The sequence below is a fragment of the Podarcis cretensis genome, assembly GCF_951804945.1.
Source record: "Podarcis cretensis genome assembly, chromosome: 14".
NCBI lineage: Eukaryota > Metazoa > Chordata > Lepidosauria > Squamata > Lacertidae > Podarcis > Podarcis cretensis.
Window position 1 is genome coordinate 27325028 of NC_137183.1, and position 26276 is coordinate 27351303.

Consider the following 26276-nt stretch of genomic DNA (forward strand, 5'->3'; position numbering starts at 1 on the left):
ACTGCAAAGTAACCTTCCAGGTATCCCAAACCATGCTCCTTTAATGAGCACTACTTTTATAAGAAGCGTGTCTAAAAGCTTGCACATAGATATCCCCATGCCACTGAACATTACCTCTGTTCTACGAGATCAACCTATACAATATTTACCTATGCAGTATATTAGTTGCTGCTTCTGGTAGCAGACCAAGATCTCCTGCTTCACAGCAGATTTCCAACATCTTAATTTCCAGTGTAAAATATGGACACATAGCACAAGTATTTCACAATGTGAAAGCTATAAAAGATTTTAATGGCAGAACTATCATTGCTTTGGTCTGCTTTCTATATGTAACATTTTATAACATCTACTGTGAGAATGGTGCTTTCTCATTGAAGGATTAGCAGCCATTACTTTGAATTCAAGCTTCAACTCGTCTCACTTTCAACTGAGAAACACCATTTCCAAAGTGGTGGATAAAGAAAAAAATATCTGAATTACAGAACTCTCACTGAAAGGCCAAGTTAGCATGCAACATGAAGCCAAACTATAGCTTAGCATGAGCAAGCAAGCATAGTGGCACAGAGTGAAAATCACAGCCACTTTACTCCTCCCTGAGTCCTGCTACAGCACTAACCCATTTGAGCCTAGACTTGTATGTCTCACTAGAAACAAGCCACAAGCTGTAACTAAAGCTTGTTCTTAGCTTACTGCTCATGGTTTGATTGGAGAAGACAAACCACAAGTCTAGGTTTGCACAGAACATTAAGACAAAACCATGGATAGCACTACAGGGGTGGAGTCAAGCAGCCACAGTTTCCACCTCTTACCAGCACACTTGCTCATTCATGCCTAGCCATGGTTTGGCTCATCTTTACATGTAAGTGAGACCAGTGGAACTGGGAAGAATGATCAGTTGTTCCAGTAGAAAAAAACCCCATTAAAAAAACCACTTTCAAGAGGAAGAAATAACAGGAATATGTGACGTATAATTCAAGATGTTGGTCCTTGGTCACTTGATACAAAAGTTAAAGGTCATTTATCTTCTATACTTCCAATTTCCTTCTTAATAGTCTGAAAAGGTGTACTTCCTCCTTCCACCACAGGCAGGTCATCTTGTTCCTGAGCCACAATGATGTTACATTCTTCTGTCTGGGTCACATGCAGCTCTATTAGAAACAAAAAAAATATTGGCTGTCACCATTCTTGCATTAACTCCTTTCCTCTAATGTAATTGCTTAGGCTCATACTAGCTAGCCCAGTCAATAACTTGAAGTTTTATGAGGTGAGAGAAGCAATCAATTTCTTTAAACCAAACTTTTATTAGGAAGAAAAATGAAGCAATTATCACAAGGCAGGGGTCAAGTTGAAGGAAATAGTTAAATTTAAAACTGAAAAACATGAATTCGAAATGTAAGGAGAAGAATGTTCTGGCTGCTAGCTTTCCACAGGATATTATAATAGACACTTTAGTTCAGTCATCAAATGTATGGAAATAACAAATTGTGATATTTGTTCCTACATAAACTCTCCTTCTCTTTGGTTTTGTGATAGTGTGGTACACCTTCATGAAGAAACGTGGTTTAGGCCACTTGATGAATCTCCACCACAATAAATCTCACTACTAAGTTGAAGGAAGGGGGGTGGAGAAGAAAAATTCCTGCTAATAACTATTCCGCTCTTGTGGCAATCCTTGGTAGCTCATCCACCTAGTAACAAGGTAACCTGAATCTTGTTCAGGTGAAGACAAAGACCAGCTGTTTGATTTAATTTCCCTGTTTATGTCAAGTTGGCAGGTTTTAGTGTAAAAGGGCAGTGCATATATAGAACTAGCAATAAACCAGTCATCACATGAACTTCCTGCTAATCTGAAAGTATAATGGAATCACATCTCACACACACACACACATAAATAACACAAATTCAATTATAGATGATCGGCAGCAAGCTCCTGCAAAAGCTGCTATGAGGATCCGATCTGCAACTGTAAAGATTTGTTCTAGCTTTTTTCTCTTTCTGCCTCCCTTTGCCTTTGCCTGCCTGCCTGCCCCCCTCCCCCCACCATTTGAGCAACAAGCATGGAGAAGATTGGAAAGCCCCTCTTCCTCCTCCACTGATCCAGCTCCTCAGGGAAAGCACAGGGACCAAAGGAGACTCCTCAGATAAGCAGTGATGCCTTGAAGCCAGACTAGGGAGGTAATTTAAGGTAAACTGGATTATACATGAATTTTGCCTAATGCACAGGCTCTGGAACCTAACCCCCATGTAGATGTGATTCCCTTGTACCGTGCACACCACAGCTCACCTATTGAGAGGGAAACTATTTTGAAGGGGGAGAAATCATTTACAAACAAATTTAAAGAAAACCTCAATTATATTTATATTGTCAAAACAGAACCAGATGCTGATTTTTAGCAGGATGTTTGAATTCAAGTATCCCAAAGTATAACCATGAATAGTCTCTATTCATACTTTAGAATTTACCTTCTTGTGACTGACTGTTGAACTGTGTTTTTGCTTGTCTTCTTTCCATGGCTATTTGTCTGTTCCTTTCAATTCTCTGCAGTTGCTCCTCTGTTAGTGTGCTATTTGGGGGCAAACCAAAGTCTTCTCGTGCATTTTGGATTTCAGAAAATAAATCTAATTCTTCAGTGGCTGGATTAGGTCCATTGCTTCCCCCATCCTCACCTATATTGAATGGAAAACGCTATCAGAAGTTTCCAGGCAAAATCTACACTAGGCTAGGCTGCTTTTTTAAAAAGTAAACAGATTTATCACCATATTGCTGGAACTACAATAATATTCCCTCATTCAATGGTGCAGCAAATTATAGAAGGAAAGCTACCGTATTTTTCATCCTATAGGGCGCACCGGCCCATAGGACGCACCCCAGGGGTTTTTTTTGGGGGGGGGGGAATGAATAAAAACAATTTATTTTCTCCCCCAGCCGCGGCTGCCGCCCCAAGCCTTGCGCACACCTGCCCGAAGCACGGGGCACCCGCCGGGCGCACAAGGCTTTCAGACACTCGCCCGAAGCACGGTGACCTCCCGCCGGGCGCGCAAGGCTTGCGGACACTCGCCCGAAGCACGGGGAGCCCTCCAGAGGGTTCCCCGTGCTTCAGGCGACAGGCTGCCGCCCCAAGCCTCGCGCGCTCGGTGGGACCTCCCGCCGGGCGCGCAAAGCTTGCGGACACTCGCCGGGGCTGCAGGCTGCTGCCCGCAAGCCTTGTGAGCCCGCGGGAACTCCCGCCGGGCTTGCAAGGCTTGCGGATAGCTTCCTGAAGCCTGGAGAGCGAGAGGGGTCGGTGCGCACCGATGTCTCTCGCTCTCCAGGCTTCAGCGAAAGCCTGCATTCGCCCCATAGGATGCACACACATTTCCCCTTCATTTTTGGAGGGGGAAAAGTGCGTCCTATGGGACGAAAAATACGGTACTTGTCCAATGATACAGAAGTGTTAATTCCTGTGTCTTATTAATTAGAAAGCAGTCAAAATCAAAAAGGTATCTAATTCCTGAAACAAAATGTCATTCATATTTCCTTAAACCAAAACTTGTGTTCTCTGTCACTCAACATATATGTATGGAACCATCGCACAGAAATCTGGTAACTGGACAGAGGCTGTCGGCAGGATCCATTTTGTTACTATATGTGGCTGACTAGGGCTGCATTGTATAGCTAACAAATGCAACCAATATTCATTGCATCCACAATTATCTAATTGTTCTGATATCCTAGGAGAGGAAGGCAAAACAGCATATTAATGGTTTACACTTTTAAAGTCAAGTCAGTGATAGTAGTGAACTTTCTGCTAATCTTTTAGGAAAGATTGTCATTAAACTTCAGGACTGTTGCAGCAATTGCCAAAATTTCTACCTAGCTCCTCTGAGACCAAGCTTCCCAAGACACCACAAAAGTTTACAATTAATATGTAATCAAAGGGCTTAGCAAAATGCACAGCACTTAAGGAGACTGTTCAGATTAAATCCTGTATCCTGGAAACAGAACTTATTGTGTCCTAAGCACAATGTGCAATCCAGTGTTTGGACTGCAGATGGATCCCAACAAGTACACAAACTTATGGAATGGACATATGTTCCTTATTTTTTTAAAAAAGATTAAATACATTGTTCTAGGGAGGGGCTGAAAGTACATAGTAGCTCTCAGCTAGAGAGTGCATCTAGGGCCTGCTACTGGAATCTGCTGCACAGAGTGCTTGATTGGGTAGCTCTTTAGATCTAGAAAGGCACTTCTCAAGTCTTTAAGCAAAAGTGCAAGTTCAGGAGCACTCAATACCAACAAGTTATCCCTCAACTGTTAAAGACTTCCTGCGATGCACTATGGCATTGTAATTTTAGCAGCAGACACATGGATTCAAGTTTTTAAAATGAGACCATGTAAGACTGGTCAGCTCAATCCTAAAGGACATCAATTTTGCTGTCAGTTCTCAGTAGCACCTAAATGTCTGACCGTCAAAAGAGAAAAGGATGCAGTGCTAACATTTTCAATGCATACATGCCTTCATTACTTGTGAATTCTTCATGCAACATGGGCAGGTCAAGTCTAATTCGCTTCAAGCATGCCTAGAATGAGAAGATGTGCCATATGTTACAGATCCGAGTTGTATTTGTTGCTTTCAGTTAAGCATTACTTTTACTCAGATTGGTTGACACTCACCTGGACTGGTTGTTTACCTCCTAAACTCTCTACTTTGTCAACAAAATCCTCAAATGGAAGTTTAGGGAATAGCCTGTGAGCCCAGTGCTCCATATGCCTCACAAGTGCCTTCAAGTCTGCTTCCTGAACATAAAAAACAAGATACAGTTTAAACATTGGGCATGCTCACATTGGAAAGTATTTGAAGCTTTATTTCACAAAGCCTTAAATACTGAAGTTGTACATTTGGGATGCAAAAGTGTATCCAACTGACAAAATTAATTGTTATTAACTTAAAAAAAAACAGATTAAAGGCCCTTTCTTGAAGATGCTTGGGGAGTTGCGGTGGCTCAGTTATAGAGCATTTGTTCTGCATGCAAAAAAAATCCCAAACACCTACATCTCCAGGTTAAGGCAGGGACTGTTCCGTCTAAAATCCTCGAGAGCCACTGTGAGCCAGTGTACACCAGTGTTCCTCAGTCTTGTGTCTCCAGAGGTTTAAGAACAGGAGCTCCACCGACTGAGATGGTCCATTCAGGTGTGGATTTGTGGTTGAAGACTGGAGATGGCATATCCATCACATTAAATATTCCTACTGGTTTTTAAGTATACTTGCATTGACTCTCCCCTCCAGTCTTTAAGATATTGTAAAACAGTATTTTGTCTGGAAAGGATTCGTTTTGATGAATGTATTAGTTAAGTGAGCCTACATAACAATCTTTTCAACAATGAGGCAAATCTTCCTCCTTGCTTTGGCTGCCCTTATACTATTAAGGAAGGCTAATGTTAAACGTAAATTACCCCAAATAGTCAATTTTGTGCCATTATCATCATGATAGAGTGACAATTCACAACTGATCAACAAAACTAAACATGTTAGTATTAGAACCCCTAACATTTAATCTAATCCTTTGCTGAAAAACTTCATGTTCGTATGTTCCACACAGCTTATATCCCAGAATACATAATATGCATACAATGGCCACAAAAATTAAGAGAAGACTTCTCAGCATTGCTTACCTCATAACCTTTACCTTTGAATTTTACATTATCAAACATATTCCGCAAAGCTGGAAGTCCTCGCTCTGAAACTAACCTGTGAATGTTAGAAGTGTCTCTAGTTACTTGAAATTTTCTTTTTCAATAACAGGTATTCCACCCAAAACTCTGAAATACGATGCCAATGTATACAAGAGGCATGGTATATGGTCTATCATGGCTTTTGATGATGCACATAATTTTCATGTAAGTAAATGTTTCCAGTTCTGAAGAGGTATCAAAATGCTATCAAACTCTCCAGGGATAGCCAACAGTGTTCTTGTACTACAATTCCCTTCAGCTCGAGTCAGTACAGCCAATAGTCAGGGGTGATGGGAGCTGTAGTCTGGAAGACATGATATTGGCTATCCATGCAACAGACGATTTGTTCCAGCAGAATCTACAATACATGTATAAATAAGCCTACACACACTCACACATATATATATATATATATACACACAATAGTATATACATATTTCTTAAGCCAACAAAACTGAATTGAACCTCTTTAAAACAAACCATTTACAAATAGAGTTGCCAAGCCATTATTTGGATGGGTTTTGGCACCCATTTGAGTACTGTGTTGGGAAGAGTGCCCTTGACTAAGCAAGTCTCCAAATGTTTTCTGCTCAGTTCCATTTTATTCTCCTCACTCACTGCCAAGCAAATGATGTGACACTGCAACACAACATTGGCAAATGTATGGCACAACCCATTGCCTAGGCTGATCTACAAAATCACCAATTTATTCATTTATTTAAATATTCATATGTCCTGCCTTTGGGCCCTCACAACAGTCATCATAACATGGCTCACATGATTAACGTAATATAAATTTCCTAAAATTGGGGCTAAATGCCAGAAGCCAGATACTAAAGTCACTGAAGAGACAATGGGAAACTAAACCAAACCAAAGCTATGGTGGGACAAAAAGGTTTTGGCAGCATGTTGAAGTGCCAGTAAAGAATGGACCATGTATTTATGGTTGGAACCCACCCTGGGGTCCTGAAAATAGAGTTCCATGACCTGGACACTGTAACTGAAAGGACATTGTCCCATGTCCTAGCCAACTGGACCTCTGTGTGAAAGAGGATCTCTAAGGACAATAGCAATGGATGGTGGGACTCAGCAACCAAAGTTCCACCCTAGGGAGGTTCCACTCTAGTAACCATAGGAGAACACCATACAGGTCAACAAAAGGTAAAAACTCTTATGTATATTGGGATGCATCTCAAAGATCCAAATTCTAAAAGTTTGGCATCAATTAAAAGGATTAAGAGCAATAATATGCAACAGAGTAAATAGAGGCACACATAGGGATAGGAATTTTTTTTCTAAATACCTGTCAGCATCTAGTTTAGGCACTGGCCTTTTAACAGATCGCCTTGTAGTCCTAGAAGAATCCTTGGCTTGTGACAATTTGTTTTCTTCTGATTCTGACAAATGAAAAACAACATATGCTAAAACTGAGAATGTGATTAGATTTACTGAGTGAAACATCCATAGTAATAAACATTCTCATATATTTTTATATACCATATATGAATGCTGTAACAGTCATACAGGCATATTCCAGGAAAGGTATTTATTCATGCAATGGTGTCTTATATTTGGTGTCTTATCCCCCTGCTGCTAAACAGGGATAGGAAACCTTCAGCCTCAAGGCCACATTCCCTCATGGGCAATCCTCCAGGGGTACAGTACATGACAGTAGTGGCAAATCCATAACATAAATTGGGAGGGGCAACAGTTAGGAGTCTTACCTTTGAATGATGGGTTACATTCCTGCCATGCCAGACCCCATCCTGGCAAATAAGTGGCTATTACAGTTCAAGGGCACATTCCAGTGAGGTAAAAGCACCCAATGAGTGCTTTGGAGCAAAGGGGCATGACTTTGGGAGAGGGGCATGGCCTAGGGAGAACCCTGAGGCTATAGTCCACATGCTATATGTTACAGCCTGTTGTGTCAAAGCTAAACCACCTTAAGGAGTAAGTGTGCAAAGTAACTTTCAACCAGTCTTTTTTTTAAAAAAAAACCAAACCAGATATAATTTAAATAGGGGTTGTTGTTTAAAAAAACCTACTATGGGCATAAAATAAATTCTCTCCTCGTAAAGTCTAGTATTAGAAGCAAATGTAGTTTCATGGATTCAAGGCGCAAAGCTATGCACACTTACCTCAGAGTAAAACCCTGAACACAGTGGGATTTACATCCAAGTAAACGTGCATAGACTGTGCTATCAGGGTTCAAAATGTGAACATTTAGTTCAAGTGAACAGTCACCTCCATTCACTAAGTTGCCTTCAACATCTCCTCCTGGAGAGTCTGGAGGTGGTAGAGGTAGAAACGTCTCATCCTGGATTTGTTCATATTCAGGAAGATCAAACAAATTGCCATCTATTGGATCTATCATCTTGCGATCCAAAGCACTCTATCCTGGAAAAGTAGCAATGCAAAATTGTAAAATTTTGGTTAAAAGATGAAGAAGGGATAAGGAAGTAAAGTAGTCATGGATAACGTTCAGACAAAGGGCAGATGAGGTAACAACAACAAAAAAGACAGATTCTAAAAGTTATAGGTTATAAGTTTTATATGTTAGAAAATGACAAGCCTGTCTTGGAATCAAGTATAGAGCAACACAGCTTTCATTCAGAAGGCTGTGCATTATCACCTCATATTCCTGAGAACACTGCACTGTAACCTTTCCTCATAGGGAAGGTGCTCCAGCCCCCTTGATCATTCTGGCTGAACTTAATAAAAGCCCTGCTGAATCGAGTGAAAAGCCCATCTAGTCCAGCATCCTTTTCCTACAGTGGCCAACCAGAAGCCCCAAGGCAGGACCAGAGTGCGACAGCACTCTTCCCACTTGGAAACCCAGCAACCGGGCTTCAGAGGTACTTATTACATGTTGCAAAAAAATAAATAAATAAAAGGATCTCAGAAACCCTGCTCCACAGTAACTCCAAGCAGGGCTTTCAGTGCGGCCATCCCTGTTCAATGGAACAGCATTCCTGTCGAGATACCACACTATTTTCACTTTGCAGAAACAACTGAAGATATGTGGGGGTTTTTTCTGTTCTGAAGAGAGCTTTCCCAGCAGGATGAATAGACTATGGGTGTCCACTTAGTCTTTGAGAGCAAGATCGCTCTCCACCCTCTCGGGTTTCCAGCAACTGGTAACCAAAAGCATCATCGCCTCCAAGTGTGAAGGCAGAGCATAACCATCCAAGTTTGTTATAAATACGGCTTTTAATGCTGTTGTAACCCACCCTGGGACCTTAGGGCAAAAGGCAGGCAATAAATAAAATAACCCTCCTCGCTCACAGCCATGGATAGGCCCTCTCCTCCATGAATTTACCCTATCCTCCCAAGTTGGTGGCCATTAAAAAACCTCCTGTGGGAGGGAGTTCCACAGCTTCACGATGCGCTGAGCGAAAGGATTTCCTTTTTATTTATCTGCCCCGAATCTTCCAACACTCAACTTTATGGGATGTCCCTGAGCTTCAGAGGTTTCTTTTTTTTTGGGGGGGGAGCCTCTTTCCCCTGTGTAGGGAAGCTTTTAATATTTGATGTTTTATTGTATTTTAATATTTTGCTGGAAGCCGCCCAGAGTGGCTGGGGAAACCCAGCCAGATGGGCGGGGTATAAATAATAATAACTATTATTATTATTATTATTATTATTATTCCTTTCCGCTTTCCTCCCACCTCGAGTGATTTCATGTCGTCTCTTACCCTCCTTCCTTCTGAAAGCTGCAACCTTCCCTCAGAGGGGAAAAGCTGCTCCTTCATCCCCTCGACCATGATTTTGGGAAGCCCTTTTCTGGGCCTCGCCCAGGCCCTCGTGAAGGGCAGCCGCCGCCGCCGCTCCTCTTCCTAGTCCAGCCAACCTGGGCCTCGAGCCGCCTCCACGCAAACCCTCCGAGGAGAGGAAGCCCCCTCCCAATACCAACGGAATGGCTTCGCTTACCTCAGGGACAACTTCCCTCAGAAACCGGCCCTCCGCTCCCGCCGAGCAGAAAACGCGCCAAAGCGCTGCGGGGGGAGGGGTTTGGGGTTTGGAAGCAGAAGCCGCGTCATCTCGCGAGAGCAGCGACACGCGCTCCTCTCCCATAGACTTCATACAAAATAGACCTAACAGGAAGAAGGTGGCAGATGTAGTTTCCGGGTTCGTTTTTTCGTTTCGTTTTCTTCTCTAGCGGCAGGGAAAGAAACTCCCAGCACCCCAAATGGAAAAGAAAAAGGGAAAAAGATTGATGATAAGGCTTACTTTGTGTGGATAAAAAAATAGATTTACCTGGGGTATTTGGGGATGGGAGACCCAAGCGTTCTTTGGCACAACATTGATGGCAGAAAGTGAGGAGGAATTAAAGAACCTTTTAATGAGGGTGAAAGAGGAGAGCGCAAAATATGGTTTGAAGGTCAACATCAAAAAAACGAAGATCGTGGCCACTGGTCCCATCACCTCCTGCCAAATAGAAGGGGAAGAAATGGAGGCAGTGAGAGGTTTTACTTTCTTGGGCTCCATGATCACTGCAGATGGTGACAGCAGCCACAAAATTAAAAGACACCTGTTTCTTGGGAGAAAAGCAATGACAAACCTAAACAGCATCTTAAAAAGCAGAGACATCACCTTGCCAACAAAGGTCCGTATAGTTAAAGCTATGGTTTTCCCAGTAGTGATGTATGGAAGTGAGAGCTGGACCATAAAGAAGGCTGATCGCCGAAGAATTGATGCTTTTGAATTCTGGTGCTGGAGGAGACTCTTGAGAGTCCCATGGACTGCAAGAAGATCAAACCTATCCATTCTGAAGGAAATCAGCCCTGAGTGCTGGAAGGACAGATCCTGAAGCTGAGGCTCCAATACTTTCATGAGAAGAGGACTCCCTGGAAAAGATCCTGACGTTGGGAAAGATGGAGGGTACAAGGAGAAGGGGACGACAGAGGACGAGATGGTTGGACAGTGTTCTCGAAGCTACAAACATGAGTCTGACCAAACTGCGGGAGGCAGTGAAAGACAGGAGTGCCTGGCGTGCTCTGGTCCATGGGGTCACGAAGAGTCGGAGACGACTAAACGACTAAACAACAATGGGCGGCGGTGGCTCCCATGGCGATGGTGTTGTGTGAGACTCCCCTCGGCATCGTGGGGCTGCAGAGCTGTTCTAAATCCACCATTTGAGCCATACCCGGCCTCCACGTCAACATTACAGCGCAACCCGGTTCTGAAGAAGGAAGTCGATGGCGGTGGGGGGGGGAGCCACAAATATTTTCCAAAAACATTTAAAGCTCTAAATAATCTGAGGCTCTGCCACCCCCCGCCACCCCACCAGAAGCCTCTCCAGCTTTAATTTCCTAGGAAACAACTTTGAGTTCCTAAAAAAACCCCTGTCCCTTCTAAATAAAAATCCCGGCTCGATCGTGCTCGCCCCTGGCTGAGAACGCAACTCGCTTCTCTCTTCAACTGCTCCAGTTTCCATTGTGGAAGATAGTAGAGCATTTCGGCACTAACATTTTGCATAGGTTAGGCTATTTTTTATTTTATTTTATTTTTTAAACACGCTTCAGGAGCTAATTAGCAATGCAATTCTGTGCATGCCTCTGCTCAGAAATAAGCCCCATTAAACTCGACGAGGCTTCCCTCTGAGTAGACACGTACAAGATTGCACTCTAAATCAAATGTTTCAAAAGAAGCAAGAGCTAGAAAACAAGGACTTCTCGATTTCTTGGTGCCTTTTTCCGTTCTGAGGGGCGGGGGAGCAGTCTGCGCCCAACTTCCAATTACCTTGAATTTCCATGTTTATTTCTCCGCCTAGGTTTTACTTCTTCCATCCGGAAGCGGCACTTTAAAATATCTTTTTTTCTATCTGAACCCGAAAATCGCCTATAACACAAGCGAAGCGATGGGCTGCCTCTTGAAGTCCTAGCTCTATGTTCTCGCTTCCCTCCTTTTCCACGCCGCTACTTTCCCCTGTTGAGACACAGGACTGTATACATCACGGCTCGCTTTGTTGCGCTTCGCTTTGTTGCGCTTCGCAGATATTGCGTTTTTGACAATGTGAAGAACTGCAGGAGCTGCTGCTGCTGCTGCTGCTGGGTTGCAGTCGAGGCTGCAGGAGCCTGGACGTGGGTGCAGCGCCTGGCAGCCCTGGTGGAGCTGGCTAGGGCTGGAGCTGGGTTTTCCCCTTCTTGTCCCTGCAGGCAAGAGGGCTAGAGGATGAACTAAGCCCCTAGACCCTCTTCCGCCCTTTCCTTGGGAGTTTTGAGTTCCCTGAGACACCACAATATTTAAATCCATTAAGAGCCCTACGATGGCCTCCAAGCATTCAAGTGAAAGGAAGAGTCGCACGTCCCTCACATTGCATCAAAAGCTAGAAATGATTCAGCTCAGTGAGGAAGGCATGTCGAAAGCCGAGATCGGACGAAGGCTAGGCCTCTTGCGCCAAACGGTCAGCCAAGTTGTGAATGCAAAGGAGAAGTTCTTGAAGGAAATTCAGAGCGCTACCCCGGTGAACACGCGAGTGATAAGGAAGAGGAACAGCCTTATTGCCGATATGGAGAAAGTCTTAGTGGTCTGGATAGAAGATCAAACCCGCCGCAACGTTCGCTTAAGCCAAAGCCTAATCCAGAGCAAAGCTCTCACTCTCTTCAATTCCATGAAGGCCGAGAAAGGCAAGGAAGCTGCAGAAGACAAGTTTGAAGCTAGCAGAGGTTGGTTCATGAGGTTTAAGGAAAGAAGCCGCCTCCGTAATACAAAAGGACAAGCTGAAACAGTAAGTACTGATGGAGAGGCTGCAGCAAGCTATCCAGATGTTCTAGTTAAGATTATGGATGGAGGTGGTGATGCTAAACAACAGGAGTTGCTCCTTACGGGCGAGCAAAGAAAGGGGTTCCTTGAGATGAAATCTCCCCCTGGCAAAGATGCTGCGAACATTGCCGAAATGACAACAAAGGATTTAGAATATTACATAAACTTAGTTGATAAAGCAGCAGCAGGCTTTGAGAGGATTGACCCCAGTTTTGAAAGAAGTTCCACTGTGCGTAAGATGCTATCAAACAGCATTGGATGCTACAGAGAAATCTGTCGTGAAAGGAAGAGACAATCAATGCGGCAAACTTCACTGTTGTCTTATTTTAAGAAATTGCCACAGCCACCCCAGGCTTCAGCAATCACCAAGGTGATCTGTCAGCAGCCATCAACATTGAGGCATGACCCTCCATCACCAAAAAGATTACGACTCACTGAAGGCTCAGATGATGGTTAGCATTTTTTAGCAATAAAGTATTTTTTAATTAAGGTATGTACATTGATGTTTGATTTTTTTTTAAAAAAATAACACTATTTCACAGTTAGTAGACTACAGTATAGTGTTAATGTAAGTTTTATATGCACTCGGAAACCAAAAAAATTGTGTGACTCGCTTAATTGCAGTGATCTGGAAACAAACCCACAATATCGCCTGTACTGAGTAACGGTACTTGCTTTGCTCCACCCTACCCATTTGTCTGCGCACACATACTTGGTCGCCTCATTTGCATTCTTTAATACCTGTTACTTTGGTCCCTTTCTGTTGTTTCTAGGCAGTTGCTTGGAGCACGCTTTTACCCCAGTGGCCAACTAGTGGTAAACTGTGCCTGAGAGGAAACTAATAGTCAAAAAATAAGAATAATTGTAACCTGAACACAGTTGCACCAACCCTTTCTCCTCTCTCCCCCCCCCCCCCAGTATACAGTGGTACCTCGGGTTACATACGCTTCAGGTTACATACGCTTCAGGTTACAGACTCCGCTAATCCAGAAATATTACCTCAGGTTAAGAACTTTGCTTCAGGATGAGAACAGAAAGCGTGCTCCGGCGGCGCGGCAGCAGCAGGAGGCCCCATTAGCTAAAGTGGTGCTTCAGGTTAAGAACAGTTTCAGGTTAAGAACGGACCTCCGGAACGAATTAAGTACTTAACCCGAGGATGACATTGTTCATAAATATAATACATAAAATTTCCATTCTTAATATATGGAAAAGGATAGCTACATTTAAACAATATAAGTTGGCTTGAAGTATACAAACACACACATATATATGTAAGTCACTTACCTTTGTGTGCTAAGTGACCTGCAAATTTAATAAATAATTATTATATCTTGTGATGAACATTAGAAAATTGAACAGTATGAAAGCCAGTGTGGTGTAGTGGTTAGTTAGGAGACCAGGGTTCTCACACAGCCATGAAGCTCACTGGCTGAATTGGACCAGCCATTCTTTCAGTCTAACCTACCTCATAGGGTTGTTGTGAGGATAAAACAGGAGCGGATGGAGACCCAGGTATGATGAATGTAACAAGTAATTAAATAAATGGCATAGGTAGGGAGTTAGATTTCAGTGTGAGGGCTTTGCCCTGGATTACATTAAGTATTTTGATACAGTGGTACGTTGGTTCTCGAATGTAATCCGTTCTGGAAGTCTATTCAACTACCAAAATGTTCAAAAAACAAGGCGTGGCTTCTGATTAGCGCAGGTGCCCTGGAAACAATAGCTGACACTCACATCAGACGTTTGGCTTCTGAAAAATGTTCGAAAACTACAACACTTACTTCCGGTTTTCGTGTTTTCGTTCGGGAGCCGATTTGTTTGTCAACTAAGCCTTTTGAGAACCAAGGTTCCACTGTACTTCCCATTGCATGGTTGTGTTGTGCAGTCTCAAATTTGTGCCCCAGAATCCCCAGAACATAACAAGGGCCCCTGGAGACCAGGGCAAAGGCCCATTTAGTCAAAAGCGGCACATGAGCACAACAGTCGGGCTGGGTGCTGTATTGATACATCGTCCAAAATCAGTTTGAAATCCACATCATGGTCACGGTTTCCTAATATTCGATGTGGTGCTATATCGAGAATCGCGATGTGTATGTGTGCTATGTAAAAAAATGTGAGGTGGGAAAAAACTAGTGAAGCTGGTCATCACTTCTGTCAAGATTCCTGCCACCCCCATTGTTCTGTACTATAAAGTAACAGTTATAACAATATGGAAAATATAAGTACTGTAAAAATGTTTTCTTTTAAGATCCCAAAGTAGTAGCAGTTCCCAGGGCATTACCCTGTTCACTCTACATCATTCCATCCTTATTTCAGACACCATGAAATATCGATATATCGTGATATATCACAATGTTGAAAACCAGACATCGCTCAGCCCTATGCAACAGCCCTCTCCTCATCTGTGTTTCCCAGCATCTGGCATTCAAAGGGATTCTGCCTTTGACAAGAGAAGTACAATAGCCATTGATAGCCTTATTGCCCTTCATGAATGTTGCAGAAGATCCCGGAGCACATATATAACAGCGGAAGTAGTGTTCTGTAGTGGTTAGAGTGCTGGGCTAGAACCTGGGAGATCAGGGTTCGAATCCCCACTCAGCCACGAAGCTCACAGGGTGTTTTTGGACCAGCCACTGAGTCTCAGCCCAACCTACCTCCAATACCCTTTTAAAATGTGTTGGGTTGAGGAGGGGGGTTTAGCGGGTTGTTTTTATTCTTATTATGTATTTTGTGTTTTTATATTGTGATTTTATGTTGTAACTGAGATCTGCAGGTATAGGGCAGTATACAAATATAATAATAATAATTAATAATAATAATAAAGTGGAAAGAAGTATGAGATATAAATGTAATAATGGCTCATAGCTATTGATAACCTTCTCCCCCATGAATTTGTCTAATCCTTTTAATACCATCCAAGCAAATTCTGTAGTTTACCTAAGTGCTGAGTGCAGGAGTCTCCTCAGAAGCAAATCTTATTTTATTTGTTGTGGTTTACTTACGTGTAAGTGGAGTTAGGACTGCGGCTGTCAGACTGTATGCTTTGGGCTCAAGCTGTGCGAGTCTAGGGATTGCCATTTCTGACCCACAAGTCCTCACTTTTGCTCTGTCACACCTCTTTTACTTGGAGTAAATACAACACACAGTTTCTATTCCCCCCCCCCCCCTTTCTTGGCAGGGAGCTAGTGCCTTTTAAAAAGTCCATGGCAGGCAGAAATTATCTACGACAAGATTCAGGATCAGCACGACTCAAGAGGAGCAGTCATTCCAAGAATCTGTTCACCCAATTTGGCCTCCAGAGTGCAAAGTGAATTATACCATGAGAGACAAGCGCCTATATGCCTTATTACACTGAGACTTTGTACCCATTACCAGCTTAAAACTCAGCTAGGTTGTTCTTTTTCCTCAATTTGGATTGAAGCTGGTTTGAGGGGGAAATGCAGCAAAATGCAGTGTAAAAAGGTAAAGGGACCCCTGACCATTAGTTCCAGTCAAGGCCGACTCTGGGGTTGCGGCGCTCATCTCGCTTTACTGTCCGAGGGAGACGGCGTACAGCTTCTGGGTCACGTGGCTAGCATGACCAAGCCGCTTCTAGCAAACCAGAGCAGCGCACGGAAACGCCGTTTACCTTCCCGCTGGAGTGGTACCTACGGTATTTATCTACTTGCACTTTGATGTGCTTTCGAACTGCTAGGTTGGCAGGAGCTGGGACTGAGCAACGGGAGCTCACCCTGTCGCAGGAATTTGAACCACCGACCTTCAGATCGGCAAGTCCTAGGCTCTGTGGTTTAACCCACAGCGCTACCCACGTCCCAAAATGCAGTATACTGTTATATATTTTTTTAAAAAAACAAAAACCAAGAGAACACGATGCAATATAGACACGGATTGTAACTCATATAATGTGTGCACCACTTTCCAGACCAGCAGTGGGAGCACACTGGATGCAGCGTAAACAGAAATATGCACGCAGTCTGAATTTGTTCCTTTGAGGTTCTCCCAGCTACTTTCATTACTTCTCTTCCTTCTTAATTGTTCTGGCATGACATTTGGCTCTGGATAGGACACTACTGCAAAACTTCCACGGCAATCACAATTTGCTTCTAGCATTTGTGCAATGTTTTTAATTTAATTAGGTTGATGCTTTTATGGGACGAGAACCGCTGCTCTAGAGCACGAGGGTTTTCCAAACCCTTCCTGCACACGCCGGGGATTGAACCTGAGACTTTGTGCCGCTGTTCTTGTCCCAGAAACAAGTTGCTTGTAGCTCAGCATTCATTTTTCATTAACTCAGTATTGTCAACGCTGATTCCTGGGAACGATAGGAAGCACCCCAGGAGATGGGGATGGGGAGGGAATTGAACCTGTGCCCCGTTTTGCATGCGAGAGCTGCCGCTCAGCTGCATCGACTCTTCCCGGGCTGCTCTGGCCCCGGAGCGCGCCTTTCGAGGCCCCTCCCTGCCGCAATTTCCCACGCATTCCGGGCAAAGTAAGGGCAGGGAAGCTTGGCGGAGGCTTCACCCCTCCACAACGTCCATGCGCACGGCTCTGGGCACATGCGCCCTGCGCTAAGCCGGACCCCTTCGCTCGTCGGGGGAGGTCCCTCCGCTGAGGCGCTTCTCTCCCCGCCTTGTTCTTTAAAGCGCGCAGGAGGCGAGAGCTCGCCTCGGCACAGGAGCAGCAGCAGCAGCAGCAGCAGCAGCCGCCGCAGTAAACGCCGCCCAGAAGGTGGCGGAGCGCCCAGGCGAAGTCCGGAAGGCGCAGAGCGAGCCGGCGCCTGCTTCGCCCCGGGCTCCTCCGCTCGGCTTCCGAGCCTCGAGAAGGGAGCGCGCCCAGCGCCGCAGGGCGAGGGGGCAGAGCGCGGGGCTCGGCGGGCGGAGGCAGCGCGGCGCTTTGGCGGGCAGCCTCCTCGGAGCGCGCCAGAGAGACCATGCCGAAGAAGAAGCCCATGCCCATCCAGCTCCACCCCGCGCCCGACGGCTCCGCCATCAACGGGACCAGCGCGGCCGAGTGAGTCAGGCTGTGGGGACGGAGGGGGTGGCAAGCGGAGCAGGGGCCGGGCTGGGGTCCCTCGCCCGCCGGCCGCCCTGGCGCTTTCCTGCCCTCGGAGTGCAGGACTTCTTTCCCCGGACTTCGGTGGAAGATGGGGGCGCGGGGGGGGGGGCTTGGAGGGGTGGGAAACGACGCCCGGCGGAAATCCAGGAGCCCCTCGTTTCCTTTCGCATTCTTTGTTGTTGTTGTTGTTTAGTCGTTTAGTCATGTCCGACTCTTCGTGACCCCCTGGACCAGAGCATGCCAGGCACTCCTGTCTTCCACTGCCTCCCGCAGTTTGGTCAAACTCATGCTGGTAGCTTCGAGAACACTGTCCAACCATCTCGTCCTCTGTCGTCCCCTTCTCCTTGTGCCCTCCATCTTTCCCAACATCAGGGTCTTTTCCAGGGAGTCTTCTCTTCTCATGAGGTGGCCAAAGTAGTGGAGCCTCAGCTTCAGGATCTGTCCTTCCAGTGAGCACTCAGGGCTGATTTCCTTAAGAATGGATAGGTTTGATCTTCTTGCAGCCCATGGGACTCTCTAGAGTCTCCTCCAGCACCATCATTCAAAAGCATCAATTCTTCGCATTCTTAGTTGCTTTTAAAGTGGTTGTTCGAAACTGTAGGCTGAAGAGCACAGGAATATTATTGTGGGTTCGGGCTCGTGTGTAGGGGTCTTTTCAAAGAAAGGGAGGAAATGACAGAATGGACTACTGAGACTCGGAATCTGTGCTTATTAAACCACTTCTCGCCGCCAAAGATAAAATTATGGCTGGAGGTTAAGTTGTAAGAACTCACTAGCTACAGGTTTCTCTGCTGAAGACCGTTGTAGAGGACTTCCCCGAATGTTTTGTAGCTGCTGCATCGCTAAAAGCAGCGCCTGTGAAAAAGAGACACTTTGAAAAATTTATTTGTGAGTTGGCAGAGCCTTTCCGCACCCTCTGGCTCCAGTCTGCAGTGACAGTTTTGTGGCCGCCAAAACTGCATTAATTGTTTGCAGGAAATGCTACTTAAACGCGCAAGTAAGACACCTGCAATAATGTTTGCATAACACCACAGAATCACCATACTGTGCTGTTGCTATGCTGACTACAGGCTATTCCAACAAAGTGGATGTTCTCTGACATCTCCAGATAACAGAACTGAAGATGTTCTTCTGTTTGCACATCACAATCCGGGCGCTGGGGATGAAGGGTGGAGTGCGGGATGAAACAGCAAGCAGCTCATTGCCTTAGGCTCTCATTTGAAATGATACCAAGATGTTTGCATTAATCAAAACGATCGCCTTTGATCATCAGGATTACCTGTGAATTGACAACTCTGATTGCCTGGAAAGTTCTATATTGAAGCCTTCTGCCTAGTGAAGGGTGGGGGAATGAATAGTGCAAGCAGGTCCCTAGGTTCCTCTCCATTGCAGTGCTGAGATGTACACAATGGAATTCACGGAATCCGATATTGTATTTCCAAAGTCAGATACAAACTGACACTTTCAGGACTGACAGGAAATTTGGGGGGGCGTGCTAATTGGAATTTATCAGCTGGCTTTTGTACTTTCTGAATGCTCTCTCATAGTCCCAGGGTCAAAAAGCTTATAAACCTACATTTAGAAATGCAAGGTTAAAAGTAAAAATGCAATTTTGATAGTATGTACTTTTATACAGTTTTCCTTTAGTTTTTCTTATTCACAGATTGATGTAGAAACAATACACAACAGAACCATGCAAAAGTGACACTGCCCAGAAATGGATTGATTCTTCCTTTCCTAAATTGAGAGTTCTGCTGTTGGTTTGTCAGGGTCCTGTAATCCTTTTCCATTTTTCATACGTGTAGATGAATTGTTGTTGGTCATAACCACCCACATAATGTTTTTACGTTCACGAGTCCATTTTTTTATGATTCCTGTATATGTAGAAAAATGTTTTCCATTGGATATCCACACGACTCTTTGAAGTGAGAGGCTCCCCTCGAAAAGGCAGGGTAGATTTTTTTTTATTTCTTATTTATTTGTCTCACCATATCATAAACTACCCAGGCATTTTTCAATGTGGAAACATACAATACCATTTTAAAATAAGAGAGAGAGAGAGAGATTCATCAAGGTGACTGGCTATTCAAAATAAAAATTAAACTGCTGCAAATAACAATATTTCCTTTAAAAATCCACATGGATGGATGGATAGACCTTTTCTGGTGTGCCAATACCCCCTTCAGAATACTTCCACAAGCAATCGCAGTGGCAAAAATTGTGCTAAGGTCAATGGAACAATGAATCAGTCTTCTGGAAATGGTTAAATGCTATTGAGAATTGAACATAGGTTCTGACTCAACCCATGTGCAAACTCAGGCTGCTAAGTAAGCTTAGCAGACCTGAGGTAAAAAGGCTAGGACTTCTTATCAGTTAGTTGCTAGGGTAGGATGAGGAAGTAGAAGGCAAAAGTAGGTTTCACAATGAAGGAAGGAAGTGCTGAGCTTCTGTAAGAAGCTGGTGCTAATTTAACATTCTTAAATGGTCTGTAGTCATGGGAGGTGTTTGGGATGGCCAAGTTTGCAAATGTCAGCAAATTGTTCAGGATGGTGAAAACCCAAGCAGAATCTGGAAAGCTCCAGGATGATCTGCCTATACACTGATGGGCTCTGGTGGTGCCTGACCTTGAAAGAGATATTGGGGACACGGTGGATAGCTCAATGTGAGTGCCAATTTGGTACCCGGCTGAAATGAGTGAGACAAATTCTGTGCTGGGAAGTATTAGGAAGCGGGATGAAAACACACCCGGTGTCATTCTGCCTTGATGTAAATCTATGGTGCAACTGTGTTTGGAATTCTGTGTGCAGCTCTGGTTGCCTGCTCTCTAAAGGGGTATCTTAGTTCTAGAAAAAGGTGGAAAAAGAGGTTGGAGCATTTTTCCATTGCAGAAGGGCTAAATAATGTTGGGCATATTAATTTGGGGTGAAACTAAATAGAAGTCATAAGAGAGGTTTATAAAATGATGTATTGCGTAGGATAGACTAGGTAGATACATGGAGTGGATAGAGAAACACTTTTCTCAGTTTCTTAGAACTTGCAGCCACCCAGCGCAAATGATATATAACAGGCACGTCCAACTGTCTAGAGAATGCAATCTACTCCCAGTGTAATAAAACTGGCAGTGATCTACCCATTGTCATTGCCAATAGTTCTTGAGCTTTTTTTGGGGGGGGGGGTGACCAGAGTTAGTTGTTGACCTTTTTTTTTAGGGGGATGACCAGAGGAATAGCACACTTGTTGATGGAGTATAGGAGGATATACAAGCTGTCTTAGCAGTGATGCTAATTAGTGCTGGGGGCGAGGAGATCGTTCTCAGGAGCAACTGGGCAAACACTTTCAAATATCCCATAATCGACCTGGGACACCCCGGTGATCTACCTGTCGATCATGGCCGACCTGTTGGACATTGCTGATATATAGTATCTTTTTAAAAAAATCTTCATACAATGCGTTATGTCTACCTGGAAAATGCTGGTGTGGAATGTATAACAGAGACCTGGTTTGCTTAAGGGTTTCAGGCTGAGCCTCTCAGATTGGGGTGCTACATGAGCCTTTGCTTGAGTGTTGAAGAGGTGGGGTTTCTATAGCCCATCTCCTTTGTCGGATACTCACTTCAGGAATTGTTTGGTTCTGAGTGTCTGTAATTGTCGTCATTGTTACATATTTATTTGTACCCCGCCTTTCCCCCTGATGAGACTCAAGGCAGCTTACAGATAAAAGCTAGAGTCGCTAAAAACATAGGAAAAACAGTCATTAAAAACCAATTAATAATAGAATTAAAACTATATACATATATAAAATCGTGATTAAAACTTACGAACGGTTACAATAAAAATAGCACATCAGAAGCCGTTTCATTAAAAGCAGTCAATTCTAAAAGCCTGTAGGAACAAGGAGGTTTTCACCTGCTGGTGGAAGGAGAACAAGGAGGGAGCCAGGCTAGCTTTTGCAGGACTCTCTAGTTCCAGAGTCTGGGAGCAGCCACCAAGAAGGCCCTTTTCCGCGTTCCTATCAGGCGTGGCAGTCTGTGGGTACTAGTAATGACTGTTGTTATGGACAAATCACTATTTGATCAGGTCTGGGCTGTCTGCTGCAATTAAGCTCCATAGATGTGGAGGACCAGTTTTGATGGTTTGACCCTGAAGATTGGTAGACCCTCAGAACTTCCCTCAGATTTTGCCAGCAGTCTTACCGAGGCTGTAACCTACCCCTGGATCAGGAGGTGACCTGAGCCATTGAGACGACTGCTTCCTAATGTTATTGGCCAAGCCATAGAGTCAATTTAGCTCTTTGGTTTTTAGCTCTGCACCATATCAATGAAAATGCAAGGTTGACTGTTGGAGAGCAGATGGTGGAAAACTCAAAGGGAATATGATCAAGCACAGACTGGAGCCCATTTTAGAGCTTATACTACTGCTGTGGAGAAAGCTCACTTCACCACCACCATTGATTCTGCACAATGCCAGTAAATGCAGCTCTTCTCAGTGGTGAAAGGCCTGTGCTATAGAGGCCCAATGGATCAACCTGTTTAACTTTCAAAGGCCCATAGGTGCCTTCTGCGGATGAGATCACTCATGTCAGCTCTGGCATAGTTTTGACAGAATCTGAGAAAGATACAGCTAGAACACTGTCTGGCCCTGTTATGAATTATTTTTAGCTTGAACAGCCTGAGGATGTTGATAAGTTGCTTAGAGGGTTGAGACATCATGCTTGCTTGTTGGATCCCTACCTTTCCTAGCTGATAAAATTAGCCAGTGCCAGGTTAACAATCAGAGGAGGTAAATGCTTTTTTGCTTCTGGTGTGAAGATGTTGGAGGGCTGGCCCTGCATTTTAACTTGCCAAATTTGTGACCGCCACACCAATGCTGCCTTTTTAAAATCACTTTCATCGTATGCTTCATTCAGGAGGGAAAGAAAGTATTTTTCGTTCTTTAAACCAGCCTTTCCCAATCTGGTGTGCAGTGGGTGCTGGGAGTTGTAGTCCAAAACTTCTGAAGGGCACCAGGTTGGGGAAGGCTGCTTAGTGTAGACATTGGATAGGAATATGTTGATTTTATTTGGAGAGCTTTAATTATGCAACTCAGAGTTGGTAACGCCAGAGATAAAACGAGGCCAGCTCCTAACGTCTCCTTTCTGTGTTGGTACTGCTCTATTATATAACCTTTTTGTTGTTGCTCTCAACATCATTTTGTTCTTAATGCTTTTGCTATGCACGTCTGTTCTTCTGTTCCTCCATAAATATAATTTTGTCTTAGATGGGAAGTATGTGCCTTGCAAGCAGCTCTCAGAGAGGCAGCTATTGCTTTGGCCTTGTGCTTCCGGCGAAGGGCAGGGGACTTGGGTGTAAGCAAGGTGGCCAACCTGGTGCCTTCCAGATGTAACTGGACTGCAATTCCAAGCATCCTGGACCACTAACCATGGTAAGGTAAAGGTAAAGGGACCCCTGACCATTAGGTCCAGTCGTGGCCGACTCTGAGGTTGCGGCGCTCATCTTGCTTTATTGGCCGAGGGAGTCGGCGTACAGCTTCTGGGTCATGTGGCCAGCATGACTAAGCCGCTTCTGGCGAACTGGAGCAGCGCACGGAAATGCCGTTTACCTTCCCACTGGAGCGGTACCTATTTATCTACTTGCACTTTGATGTGCTTTCAAACTGCTAGGTTGGCAGGAGCAGGGAACAAGCAACGGGAGCTCACCCCATCGCGGGGATTCGAACCACCGACCTTCGGATCAGCAAGTCCTAGGCTCTGTGGTTTAACCCACAGCACCACCCGCGTCCCTACTAACCATGGTACATAGGAATATAAGAAGTTGTTTTCTGCCAGATCAGATCACTGGTCAGTCTAGCTCATTGGTCTTCAGCTGGTGGGTCTGGACCCACTAGTTGGTCGCAATCAGTGTTAGAAACTCAGATATATACGCTAATTCCCAACAGGCACCGTAAACCTGGGTTACATTCGCCACAGCAGAATGTCTAGGCGCCATTTATTTTTACAATGAAATTTACTATATTTATTCATTTCATTTCTGTACTGCTTTATACTTTAAAGAAAAACATCTCAAAGTGGTACACAACACATTGAAACATAAAATGAAACAATCCAGAACAAAACAAATTCAAGGTTCAAGGAAAATATTTCAGATCCTTCTTTAAATGACATTTTGCTTTCCCCATATTTTGTTACCTACTTACTATATATAGCTGCCCCACAGCAGAAGTGCTCTAGGAAGCCAGTGTGGTGTAGTGGTTAGAGTGTCAGACTAGGACCTGGGAGATCAGGGTTCAAATCCCCACTCAGTCTGGAAGCTCACTGGGTGACCCTGGAGTCAGTCACAGCCTCTTAACCTACCTCACAGGGTTGTTGTAGGGATTAACTGAGGAGGGGGGTGAACCATGTACTCCTTGGAGAAAAAGGTGGGGTATCAATGCAATAAATAAGCTGCTCCGTTTACCTGCTTAAGAAAGCTGGAGGAGCCAGCCAGATGGAGAACCATGTGGAGATCCAGAGATCTCCACATGGTTGCAACCGGACCCATGTTAGTCACCCGTCACCTGGCTAATTTCAAACACTGGTTGCAACCTGTTCCCAGCCGGATCACAACAAGAGCACACTACCTCCCCATGAGTACATGGTAGAAGATTAAGATATGGATTAAAAGTGGGTCCTGGGTATGAAAAGTTTGGTGATACGGTACCTGATCTAGCTCAGTAATGTACACACTGACTGGCAGCATCTCTCCAGGGTTTCAGGCAGGAGACACTCCCAACTTTATCTGGAAATGGTGGGGATTGAACCTGGGACCTTCTGCACGCAAAGCAGATGCTCTGTCACTGAGCTGTGGGTTAGCTCCTGCCCCTGGGAAGGTGGCTGGCACTGATGGGAATCACGGTTGAGTAACATCCAGTGGACACAGCTTTGGCCACTTCAGCATAAAGCATTGTTCCAATGATCTATTAATGCAGCTCCTCCTCTGGAATGCCTCTCTCAGGATGTCAATTTCACTTTCTTCAAATCTACCCTGAAAACCCACGTTTATGTGCAAAGCCTCATACTGTAACAAAGCCTGTATAACTGCAATAGCCACACATTCTCACCCTGTTTATGCCCTGCCTCCATTTCCTTCCTGTTTGGTCCCTTGTGTCTGTTTCTAGACTGTAATCCCCTTGGGGCACAGACCTGTCCTTTTGTCCACGGATAACGATATATATAAGCAATTATGTATGCATGTGTATCTTTCATTTATATTGTGTCTTTCCTCCAGAAAAGTACAAATCATTTTATCACAATTATTTATGCCAGCATACAAATCCTCCCAAGTTGCATCAACGCAGTTTTTGGTTTTTTTTTTAAAAAAAGCAGCAGCAGCTATAAGGTTCCCTTAGCTTTTTATCCTCACAACAACCCCCTGTGAGGCTGGTGTTGCTGAGAGATTGTGACCCACCCATAGCTCCCTAGTGGGCTTTGTGGCTGTGTGAGGATCTGAACATGGGTCTTCTTAGTCCCTAGTGTGTGTGTGGGGTGTGTGTGTGTGTGTGTGTGTGTGTGTGAGAGAGAGAGAGAGAGAGAGAGAGAGAGAGAGAGAGACCTGCCCTGAGGTTAACACATCGTGCATCTGATAGAGTGTACTTTAGTTCATAGAAAGCTTATGCTTATAATACATTAGTTAATTCTTCAGGTGCCAAATGAGTCCATTTAGTAAAATGACAGACAGTCTCTCTTTTTTTACATCTCCTGTCTCTAAAATGGCCTCACTTACGTTTTTGTCGTCTAAGTGCTTATTGCTTTGGGGGGGAAATCCATCTAGATTGTTTAAAACAGTCTCCTTTTCTGTTCCTACTGATAATATGTTAACCAGTCCACCCTGGTTGTGAAAGGGTGTACTTTGCGAGCAGGGCATTATGAATTTAGCATAATTCCAAGCTAATGGTGGAACTGTTTGTTATTAAATGCACTTTTCAAATCCACCTTAAATCCCTATTCAGTTCCAAGCACAGATTGGCAGGCCAGCTTTGCAATCTACGCCCAGGAGAAATAAAATATTCTCATCAGTGTCCATTTTAATTATAAAGAGCTAGGTAGAAATGTACAAGGGAAAGCGTGTAGGCAGTGTTTCTCAACCCTTGTATGTGTTGCCACTTGAGATTCTTTAAAAATGAAATTTATGAGCAATTAATTACTGTATGTTGGTGATGGTGCAAAAAAAAGGGGGGGAGAAGAAAGGAGGGGGAATCACCTCCAGGCAACCAAGGTAACCTCTAAGACAAGTTCTGGATTCTGGGAGCATGTCACTTCCCTTGGGTGCAAGGGTTCCTGTGTTCAACCTGCAGGCAAGGCCATTCATGGAATAATTGAATTGTAGATTGGGAAGGGACCACAAGGGTTATCTAGTCCAACCCCCTGCAGTGCAGCAATCTTTTGCTCAGCACAGGGCTCGAACCCATTACCCTGAGATTAAGAGTCTCACGCAGTACAGACTGAGAAAAGATTTGTGTTTGATATTTGGATACAAAATGATGCTGTGTGATAACACGAACCGTTTTGATGCGTTTTCATGTTGTTAAATTGCACTGGAAGGAAATCCACTCATGGGAGATAAGTACACATTTTTAGATGCAGAGGACCAGTGTTAGAAACTGAGATATGAAAGCTAGGAGCTAAATGGCACCTTAAACCTAGGTTATGGATGCAACAACGGAATGTCTAGGCACACTTTTTTTATAACAAGAATGCAAAGCTGAAAATG

At 44.3% G+C, this 26276-nt stretch overlaps 3 protein-coding genes across 4 annotated transcripts in view; 2 read left to right on the forward strand and 1 right to left on the reverse strand.

Annotated features, from left to right (window-relative positions):
* Window positions 1–270: 270 nt before the first annotated feature.
* TIPIN (TIMELESS interacting protein) lies at window positions 271–9803 on the reverse strand. 2 transcript variants are annotated; one of them, XM_079954395.1, is made up of 8 exons: window positions 9644–9803; window positions 7958–8110; window positions 7017–7110; window positions 5654–5729; window positions 4655–4777; window positions 4497–4560; window positions 2464–2667; window positions 271–1148 (listed from the first exon to the last, which is right to left on the reverse strand). In XM_079954395.1, the coding sequence occupies exons 2-8, from the start codon at window positions 8085–8087 to the stop codon at window positions 1015–1017; spliced, it is 825 nt and encodes a 274-aa protein (XP_079810521.1). In that variant the 5' UTR covers window positions 8088–8110; window positions 9644–9803; the 3' UTR covers window positions 271–1014. The 2 variants fall into 2 exon arrangements, with proteins under 2 accessions (XP_079810521.1, XP_079810522.1); XM_079954396.1 differs by lacking the exon at window positions 9644–9803 and adding an exon at window positions 9409–9623.
* Window positions 9804–11089: 1286 nt separating this feature from the next.
* On the forward strand, window positions 11090–15809 carry TIGD1 (tigger transposable element derived 1). The gene is made up of 2 exons (XM_079952835.1): window positions 11090–12968; window positions 15657–15809. The coding sequence occupies exon 1, from the start codon at window positions 11982–11984 to the stop codon at window positions 12933–12935; it is 954 nt and encodes a 317-aa protein (XP_079808961.1). The 5' UTR covers window positions 11090–11981; the 3' UTR covers window positions 12936–12968; window positions 15657–15809.
* A 1344-nt stretch (window positions 15810–17153) lies between these two features.
* MAP2K1 (mitogen-activated protein kinase kinase 1) overlaps window positions 17154–26276 on the forward strand; it is a 41023-nt gene continuing 31900 nt past the window's right edge. Inside the window, exon 1 of the mRNA XM_079954352.1 lies at window positions 17154–17488. Coding sequence (XP_079810478.1) covers window positions 17409–17488 — 80 coding nt within the window. The 5' untranslated portion in view covers window positions 17154–17408. The remainder of the gene's footprint in view (window positions 17489–26276) is intronic.